General features: G+C 47.6%; 1 protein-coding gene across 1 annotated transcript in view; it reads right to left on the minus strand.

Moving 5' to 3' along the window:
* The window catches only part of C7H11orf65 (chromosome 7 C11orf65 homolog), a 29,075-nt gene that overhangs the window by 17,358 nt on the left and 1,295 nt on the right, over nucleotides 1-10,422 (minus strand). The window contains exons 2-3 of the mRNA XM_028865118.2: nucleotides 3,431-3,520; nucleotides 635-727 (exon numbers count right to left, since the gene is read on the minus strand). Of these exons, the coding sequence (XP_028720951.1) occupies nucleotides 635-727; nucleotides 3,431-3,520 (183 nt within the window). The remainder of the gene's footprint in view (nucleotides 1-634; nucleotides 728-3,430; nucleotides 3,521-10,422) is intronic.

A 10,422-nucleotide genomic window follows, 5' to 3' on the forward strand; every position in this document is an offset into this window, starting at 1 on the left:
TCCTGGTGGCTGTGGTGGCAGAGGGGCTTCCTGCTGTGAGGGCATTCTTGCCACAAGAGAGCAAGGATGCAAGCTTGGGGTTTCTCCTCCCCTTATGGAGCACCTGGAGGCAGGAGCTGATGCAGAGGCCATGGAGGGTGCTGCTTACTGGCTTTGCTCAGCTGGTTTAGAACCCAGGACCACCTGCTCAGAAGTGGCACCACCCAAGTAGGCTTGGCCATCCCACGTCCATCATTATCACATTCATCATTATCAAGATAATGCCCTGCAGACACACCTCTTCCCAAATGACCCGAGCTTGTGTCAAGTTGACAAAAACCAAAACCAACCAGGACAGCACCTCAAAGCCTGCTTCCAGAAGGAGGAACTAAAGCATGGTGTTGGGAAGGGGTCCTAAGTGACTGGCAGGCACAGTGAGCTTGAGCATAGTTTGGTGGTATTTGCTTTGTGGTAATTCAGTTAACTATATGCTTTTGCTTTCTGTGATGGTATTATTACAGGAAGCATGTAATAGTTCAACAAGAAGTTTTTTTTTTTTTTTAAAGATTTATTTATTTATCAACAAGAAGTTTTTAAGGAAGCAAACACGAGAGCATTGAACTGATAAGATGCTGTGAGGTAAGAACAGCCTTACCTCTTTAGGATTAAGGAACCTCACTATCTGGCGTGGCTCCCCTTGTCTTCTTAAATCAATCAGACTTTTAAAGTGTTGGAATACAGCCACATTCTAAAGGTTGAAACACAGAATTTTATGGTGAAAACTAGATTCTCTACTTTTTTAAGGGTTTGAAAAGTTTTTTACACTTATTTATTTGGGCCGGGGGTGCTAGAGTACACCTTTGGAGATGAGAGGACACTTCTGGGAACTGGGTCCTCCTTTCCACCTTGTGCTTCCCAGGGACAGCGCTTACATCAAAGGCCTGCTGGCACTTGCCTTTACCCACTGAGCTCTCTCACTGGCCTGGAACTCTCTGTTTCTCATTAGCTGTCTGTATATGTGCACAGAGACACAGAGCTGAGTGGTCCTGCAGGAGCAGAGAAACCAGGCTTCAAACTGAAACCCTTTGAGAGAAAGTACGCTGGCTTCCCTAGCTCCTTTTATGAGGCTGGTGCTATCCTGACATCAAACCTCGAGGACACTATAAAAGAGGGAGTGGGAGAACACAAGGATGGAGGGGTGTTAGATATAGACCAGCACCCACTTCTTACTGCGAAAAGAACCAAGTTCACAGACATAGCTGCTTTACAAGGTGAGTGACTTCAGGAGATGACAGAGGACTAAATGAGGACAAAGTGGGAAGGAGGGAAGGAGGAAGGGAGGGAGGGAGGAAGTGGGGGAGGGTGAGAAGGAGGGAGGGAAGTGGAGGAAGGAGGGGGAGGGGGAGGGAGGGAGGGAGTTGGAGAAGGAATGGGAGGGAGGAAAGTGGAGGGACAGAGAGAGGGAAATAGGGAGGGAGGAAGTGGGGGATGTAGGGGGGAGGAAGTGGGAGGGAAGGAATGAGGAGTGAGGGAGGGAAGGAAGGATTAAGATGTTTGCGATGATAGTGTAGAAAGAAAAGTATTTCTGCAGTTCCTGCAATTCCCACCCCAGCTCAAATCGCAGAAGGCAACTCCTCCCCTTCCCCGCCCCCCCCCCCAAACACACTGCCAGAGAGTGTGAAGCGGAGAGTCCCTGTAGACTCCTGTCAGCTTGGCCGCAGTCTTTGCTAGTAAAAAGCTTCGTAGCTCTCCCAGGTTGGCCGGTCAGTCAGGTAAGTAACCATGACTCTGTCTAGCGGCTAAACTCTGGACAAGGACTTCAGAGTCTCCAGGTGAACACACAGGCTGCTTTAAGCTAGAGGCACCTCAAGACTCCACATTACTGTTGTGTAAATGTGGAGTGTTCTCGGAGTCAGAGATCCCTGCACACCCCTCCCCTCCAGGGTTCCATAGACACCCACGACATTGGCTTGTTGCAAACCCAACCTGCCCTTGCCGAGTAGAGTTGCCTATGCTATTGGATGCTCTGCACTGGGAACAGATGCAGGGAGCGCAGACCTTAAGAACCAGCAGTTCTCTGCACTTGCATCCTGAGGCCCAGACTGTGGCAGCTGCTCGTGGCCCTGCACTAGTGTCAAAACGGAAGCAGAGACCCACGGAGTTCACCGGAACTGTAAGGAAACACTGCGGTCCCTGCTGCTGGTCCACTCACATGGCCTTGGCTCCACCTACCCCACCCCTGTGTGCACTGATACTGAGGACGTGGAGGGTCCATCACGGTGCCTCAGGCTCCTCCACACGGCTGGAACTCCCACTGCAGTGGGCTCTGCCACAATCAGAGCATAAGCAACGTGTGCGAGGGTGGGGCGGGGGAGCCATCAGACAGAGGCTGCTGTTCCCCTTGCGTAGCCACACCCGGAGCACCACCCCTATGTCACAGCCCCCGGAACCACTACAGTCCCCACGCTTGTTGGCCCCCAAGGACCGTGAGTCTCTTAGCAGTATCTAGCAGTCTGTCCTTGGTATGCACTGTGCCCACAGCCGTCCTTTACAGTTAAAGAGGCCATGAGGAGGCTGCTGTGCCCACAGCCATCCCTTAGAGTTAAAGAGGCCATGAGGAGGCTGCTGTGCCCACAGCCATCCCTTAGAGTTAAAGAGGCCATGAGGAGGCTGCTGTGCCCACAGCCATCCCTTACGGGAATTAGCTATTATCAGAGTCTGACCCCATTCAGAAACTTAGTGGGGGCCAGAGGGTGGCTCAGTACCAAAGTGCTTACTGTGGAAACCTGAGGACCTGGGTTTGATCTCCAGTGTCCATGTAAAAAAGCTGAATGTGGTGGGACCCTCAGAATCCCGGCACAGGGGAGCCAGAGCTGGTGGATCACTGAGGTTTGCTGGATAGCCACTGCAGCCTACTCGGCAAGTTACAGGCTGGTGAGGGTTCCTGTCGCAAAACTAGTAGAAAAAGTAGACAGCATCCTAAGGAGCAATGTCTGAGGTTGATTTGTGGCCTCCATGTGCATGCATGCACAAATATGTCCACACCTACCACACACATATCTACATACATGCACACAAAAAATTGTTTTAACTAACAAGAACATCAATGTTTGTAAACCTAATGAAGTAATTTTAACTTTTTTTTTTTTCATTTTGGTTGTTTGAGACAAGGTTTCTCTGTATAACGGTCCTAGCTGTCCTGGAACTTGCTTTGTAGACTAGGCTGGCTTCCAACTCACAGCGATCCACCTGCCTCTGCCTCCCAGGTGCTGGAATTACCACCACCACTCAGATAATTTTAACTTTTGAAACTAAATAATGAACTTCTAAGTTGAAAGGTGGTACAAACCTGTAAAAATACACAGAAGAACTATTGGTCCACACACACTTTACATACATGAATTTTGTGTGATATAAGTTATCACTCAAGGGATCAGTTAAACCAACTCACGAGGAAATTTTTCCAGGCCTTCTGAATGATTGTTGCGGCTTTGTCCTCCTTTCTAATGACTTGGGGTGATTCTTCAGGTATTTGGGAGTCCTAAAAGAAAAGCAAACAAAAGGAGAACCTTAAAATAATTGTATATGCTCCGCTGTGAAGCTGCTTCTGGAACCTAGTGGAATTTAAATAAAATTGTCTAAAAGAAATAATAAAATGAAATTTGGTATTTAAATTATATTCTTAATATATTACACTTGGTTTCCTAACAAGTACCTTACATAGGAGATTTTTTTAAAAGATCTGTATTTGTGTGTGTGATTTTTAAAAAAGATATCTCTCTCTCTCTCTCTCTCTCTCTCTCTCTCTCTCTCTCTCTCTCTCTCTCTGTGTGTGTGTGTGGGGGGGGTGCAAGTGCCCACAGCTGCTGGAAGGGGACATCACATTTCTTGGCACTGGAGTCACAGCCTTTCGAGAGCCACCCAGCGTTGGTGCTGGGATCTGAACTCTGGTCTTCTGATAGCGCAGTAAACACACCCTTAATCACCAAACCATCTCTCCATTCCCTGCAGAGATTTTTAATATGCCTGTGTTGGACTAGAATTCAAGATTTAGGGTCAAATAGAAAATAATTAGCCAGAGTTCAGCTCAGTCTGTGTCTTTAAAGCCTGTGACCTTTACATACTTTGTTGTGTGACTTGAACGTAACCAACATGCATAGAGAAACAGCTGTAGCCACAAGGTTGCCCAAGCCCCTAACCTAGAACTGGGGATTGGTTATAGACTTACTTCCTTTCTTTTATTATTATTATTATTATTATTATTATTATTATTATTATTATTATTTTGAGACAGGGTTTCTCAGTGTTGCCTTGGCTGTCCTGGAACTCACTCTGTAGACCAGGCTGGCCTTGAACTCACATAAATCCACCTGCCTCTGCCTCCTGAGTGCTAGGATTAAAGGCATATGCCACCACCGCCCTGCTGATTATAGACTTTCTTAACCAACACCGCCTACTTGATAGATCATGCACTAGTCTTTAAAAAGATAAAATTTGAACTATTAAGGAGCAAAACAAATCACTACTTGTACTTCAAAATTTTTATTTGAACTGTCCAGAGTAGTAGAGAAATCAGGAGACATTCGAGTTTCCTGTCCCTTCTAAAGCTCCCGAAAACGGTGTAAGGGGGGGTGTGGATGACAAGCTGTGCTACTCTAAGAGTGCTCTGTGGATTCAGGCCAGGCTCACTTTTTATGTTAGCATAAGAGGTTTAAAAAAACATGAAGGGTTGGGGAAAGAGTTCAGGGGGTAACCATCCCACAGCATTCATGTTTGCAGAGCAAGCTGTGGGATGTCCTGCATGGCAAATGTGTTGCTCTGATTGGTCAATAAATAAAATACTGATTGGCCCGTGGCTAGGCAGGAAGTATAGGTGGGACTAACAGAGAGGAGAAAAGAAAGAACAGGAAGGCAGAGGGAGACACTGCCAGCCGCCACCAGGACAAGCAGCATGTGAAGATGCCGGTAAGTCACGAGCCACACGGCAAGGTATAGATTTGTAGAAATGGATTAATTTAAGATATAAGAACAGTTAGCAAGAAGCCTGCCACGGCCATACAGTTTGTAAGCAATATAAGTCTCTGTGTTTACTTGGTTGGGTCTGAGCCGCAGTGGGACTGGCAGGTGATAGAGATTTGTCCTGACTGTGGGCCAGGCAGGAAAACTCTAGGCACACATGAAGACCCAAGTTTACATGCCTGGCATCCATATAAAAAGCAGGAAGCTCTGGCCATCTGCAACCCCTGCCCTTAGCAGCATAGTGGGGCAGAGACTGGAGGTTCCCAAGGGGCCCACTGGCAAGCTGGTCTATATAAAATGGTGAGCTCCAGGTTCACCAAGGCTGTCTGAACTAATGCACAAGCAGGGGCCGGAGAAATGGCTCAGTGGCAAAGAGCATCAGCTGCTCTTTGAGAGGACCCGAGTTCAGTTCCCACCACCCACACCAGGTGGTTCATAACTGCCTGTAACTCCAGATCCAGGGAATCTGATGCCCTTGGCCTCTGTGTGCACCTGTGCCTGTGTCCACATATCCACTCCTCTCTCTCTCTCTCTCTCTCTCTCTCTCTCTCTCTCTCTCTCTCTCTCTCAAACACACACACACACATACACACACATGAAAGCAGAGACTTTTATAGCCATTTTACATTGCTGTAGCATGTAAACATATAATCAGTGGGCACTGTGTATGCATACATATATATGGTTTTCTCCCTTTCCTAACAATTTTAATGACTGTTAAACATGATCTGAATTATGCTTTTAAAATATTGCTCTGGCTGGGCAGTGGTGGCGGCGCACACCTTTAATCCCAGCACACAGGAGGCAGAGGCAGGTGGATCTCTGTGAGTTTGAGGCCAACCTGGGCTACAGAGTGAGTTCCAGGGAAGGTGCCAAAGCTACACAGAGAAACCCTGTCTCGAAAAACCAAAAATAAATAAATAAAATAAAATATTGCTCTGTAAGGGTACAAAAGAAACATAAAAAGCCCTAAGCTATTATTTTTGCTTACCCATGCATAAAAACAGTCATAAAAAAATTAGACTTATAAATCAGTACTCAGAACATAGCACTCTTAGTTATTACAGCTCCCTACTATTTACAGTATTTCTGAGGTGATGTATGTCTCTTTCAGTATTTCTTATCAGTGGCACTCCTGATTCTTCAGGCTGTATTCTTTTCCTGTGAATGGTGGTGGGGGGTGCCCCGTGCATGGTACAGTGCTTAGTAGAGTCCCTCTCTGCCCACCACATGCCATAGCTCACTCCTGTCTGCCAAGGGCTGGTGAGAGGGTTCAGCGGGTAAAGGCACTTGCCACCAACCTGATGACCCAAGTTTGATCCCCATAAGGAGTGAAGGAGAGTTGCCCTCTGACCTCTACGCAAGTGCCATGGCACATGTGTGCCAACACAATACACAGACATGTAAAGTTAAAAAATGTCTCCAGCAATTGCTGCACTTGAAGAGCTCGTCTGCTGAACCCGCGTGGTGGGAAGAGGACGGGAAGGGCTGGGGCCGCAGCTCAGTGGTAGAGTGCTTGCCTGGCACCCACAGTTCAATCCCTAGCACTTCCAAAATGGTAACAATAACAGCAGCAATAATGGTGACAATAACGATAAAGGAGAAACTAGGGGTATAATTGGGAGCCTAGCGTCTCCCAATTCCTGAGGCTGTGACATCGACCATAGGAGTATGTACATCATGAAAATTATCAAAGGCTTTAAACGAGTACTTAATATTTTTCTGGTTGACTTAAGATGTAAGGATAATATAGTGATGTGTTAATAATGCAGATTAAAGATGTGGTGTATACATTGCCATCCCATGCTGAATAGCGTGATGATGCAGAAATGATCCCAAGGAACAATGGCACTTGGCAGGAAAACAAAACAGAACAAAAGTCGCATGCTCAATTGTCCCAAATATTGCTAATGCATTAAATGCTGGATCAGGTAAGTGAGCTTGAGTAACGTCAGTAGCCGCTATTTTTTTTTTTTTTTTTTTTTTAAGAGAGAGGGAGAGCCAGAATTTTACCACGGAGCCCACGATGCCTCTAAACTCACAGCCTCAGTCTCCTGAACGCTGAGTTTACAGGCAGTGGGGGGCAGCGGGGAAAGACAGAGGTGGGTGAGGATTGGAAAAGGAGGTAAAGACTCTGGAGTGTTATGCGGAAGCAGGGACACAGGAGCTGGAAGATGGAGCTGATTCAATAGGACTTTTCTTAAATATGAGGCACTAAAACTTGAAAATATTGTTAGAGATGGAGAAATTAAAGGCGCAAGGGAGGGTAAAAAAACCGCAAAATTCTTTGAATAAGGGCACGAAGGCTTCAAACTAATCATGTGAAAATACCACTTCTAAGACACAAGGAGTATGTGTAGACCGTTGCTCAAGTCACGACTTTACTACACCCACGTGCTCACTGCCGATTCCGATGTAAGGAGAGCAAACCAACCCCTTGTCATGTGATTCAGAGGTAGGACAGCAAGCCAATCTCTGATCAGTACCCTTGCTGTGTGTAGCTTCGACGCAGAACCCGCATTCCCATCCTCTAAATTTTACTTTCGCAAGAAACGTGTCATGATTTTGCTTTTTCTCTTTACCTACAGACCCTTATACTGAGGGTCAAGACAGAAGCCAAAGGAAACCTTATTCGTGTACCCTTTAGAATGCTCTCTCCATCTCTAAATATTTTAGGGAGAACACTTAAAGCCAAGGACTGCAGAGTGTGGGGAGGAATCCAGAGGTGAGAAGTGGATTAGCAATATCCTCAAGGCTACAGTTCCCGGATTAAGGAGAGGCGGCAGAAGGGATTGGTGAGCTAGAAGAAAGCTTTTCCGTCCGACCAGAGCAACTGCGCCGGGAGAGGGATGTATTGGAGCTCACTAAAGGTGTGGGTGTTTAGGGTCCTGCAACGGGCCAAGTCCACACCAGACGCCAGGGAAGAAAGGAGCTGGGGAGGGGACACATCCCATGACTTGCCAATCTCCGTGACCAAGCTCTCCGCTTGTTTCCTTGGTAACGACGCAGTGGGAAATGACAATAGCTCCTCCCCTCTCAAGCTTCTTCTTAGGCCCCGCCCCCAACCTTGACTGTTGTGGTTTGCTCTGATAGAAGGCCCCTGTCTTCCTCCGTTCTCGGTGCTGTAGAGGCAAAGGACTTAGGAAAGGAGCTCAGAGAGATCGCCTGCATGTGACACGAGGCCGCAGTCTAATGCTATTTCCAAAGCTGAGCTTTTTGGCGTGTCACAGGATTTAAGTAAAAATAGAGGACTTCCCAGCAAGAGTGGTGGAAAATAAGCTTGTCTGCCATCAGCCGCTCCTCCGGGCACACGGTCTCCTAACAGGCTGCACAAGTCCCCTTCACCTGAGCCCGCCTACAAGCTGAAGGACTTGGAGCGAAGCATCTGCTGTTGCCTCTGTTGAGATTGGCTACAGGAGACGGATGGCTTGGGTGGCTTTGGCAGCCCAGAACATGGTTCTTCAAAGGTGCCTGGCGGCCTGGGTGGAGACTCCAGGAGCTCTGCCCCTGCAGGCTGGGGTGTTTTTAGGCAGGGGGTCAGCGGGGGCGGGGGGGGGCTGCGGCTGGGACTAGATCATTCAGAGTCCTGATTTTTAAAAACATGCCTCAAAATCTGGGATTATAATACCTCAGTCGTAGAATGTTTGTCTAGAAAGCCATGGACCCCACCCCCTCTCCAGCTCTCCCACGGAAAAAGCAAACAGTCAAACTCAGATACTCAAAACACAAATCTAAGAAACTAGCATCCTAACTTTCTCACCATGCCCAGACTCAGGAAACTGGGCGCCGTGGGCCTGGTGGAGAACTTAACCTAACGCTCCTAGGGGCCAGTGTACCTCCTCTTCAGACCCGGATGACTAGGCTAGAATTGCTTAAATTTCCTAGAACAATAAAGTCAGCAGGGTTTACCCAACAAAACTACTCAGGAGTCAGGAATTGGCCAGGGCTGACGGGTGTTCTGGGAACTACAACCGGCGATCTGCCCATTAGCACTTACAAGAAACAGAAATGGAGCCTCAAAACCAACTTAATTATTTACAGCCTGGTCAGCCAGTCAGCTGTTACAGCTCATTTGCCTGCTACTTGGCTGCAGGGACTTTTGTGGCAAGCTCAAAATCAGGTACTGACGACCATCAGTCTCTATGCTCATCTGGCTCTCTGGGCCCAGAGCAGGTGTCCAAATCCATGGGTGACAGAAATTCCACCATAGGAGTAAAAACAGAATGTTTATCATATTACTCCTTTTGTAAGTCTCTATGCCCTTCCAAACTAGTTCAAACAGTGGACTCCTTGGTGACTTAACCCCAAATGCTGAAGTCTGAAGTCCTGGCACAGTGGACAAGCAGTTGTTCGTGGAAGGTTTTAGGGTCACCTGTCCATCGGCAGTAAAGCATGCAGTGGCCGGGGGCTCTCGCGACTCGTAACGACACGACAATTGAGCAGATGACGCGATGTATGGTGGGAAAACAGCTTCACATTTCTCCAGGGAGTTCGTTTCCTCCGAAGCTTGGTCCTACTTGCCACCTAGTAGTCTACAATAAAGGGGAATCCTTGGAAAGGATCCGAATGACTCTCACAGCTGTCCCTAAGACCATCCTGCACATCAGATATTTACACTGCAGTTCAAAACGTAGCAAAATTAGTCATGTGGTAGCAACAATAGTACGTTTTATGGTTGGGAGGGGGTCACCACAATGTAAAGCACTATATTAAAGGGTCACAGAATTAGGAAGGTTGAGAACCACTGTCCTGAAGGCTCCATAACCTCCACAGACAGCGCTGCCAACTGGGAACCAAGTGTTCAAATACCCGCCGAGCCTATGGAGACTGTGCTGCTTAGCCTTCGTCAACAAGCCAGGGCCATCTGCGAAAGGGGAACCTCTACCCGGAAAACGCCTCCATCAGATTGGCCTGTGGGCGAGTCTGTGGGGATGCTTTCTTGTTTCCTCGACTAATGGCTGGTGTGGGAGGGGTCAGGAAGGCACAAGGGAGGACGCAGAAGGGGTCAGAGATTAGAAGAGTGTAATGACACGTAGGACAACACCATAATGGAACCTGTTACTTTGTATGTTAACTTGAAAAACGAGTTGTTTTTTTAAAAAGTGGTGTGAAGCCTAATTTTTTTTTTCTATTTCTGAAGAATAGGATTCAGAGAGAAGGGCCATGACAGCAGTTTTAGTTCAGTTACTCATGAGGATGTAACAGAGATGGAAGTCAGAGCAGGGCCTTCAGAGATGGCTCAGGGGTTAGGAGCACTGGCTGCTCTTATAGAGGACCCGGGTTCAGTTCCCAGCACCCACGTGTCAGCTTATAAGCATCTGTGACTCCAGTTCTGGGGGATTCCAACGCTCTTTTCTGGGCTCTGTGGGCACCAGGCATGCATGTGGTGGTGGTGGGGGGTATTAACATACAGGCAAGCAAAAA

This window comes from Peromyscus leucopus, chromosome 7, assembly GCF_004664715.2.
Source record: "Peromyscus leucopus breed LL Stock chromosome 7, UCI_PerLeu_2.1, whole genome shotgun sequence".
Classification (NCBI taxonomy): domain Eukaryota; kingdom Metazoa; phylum Chordata; class Mammalia; order Rodentia; family Cricetidae; genus Peromyscus; species Peromyscus leucopus.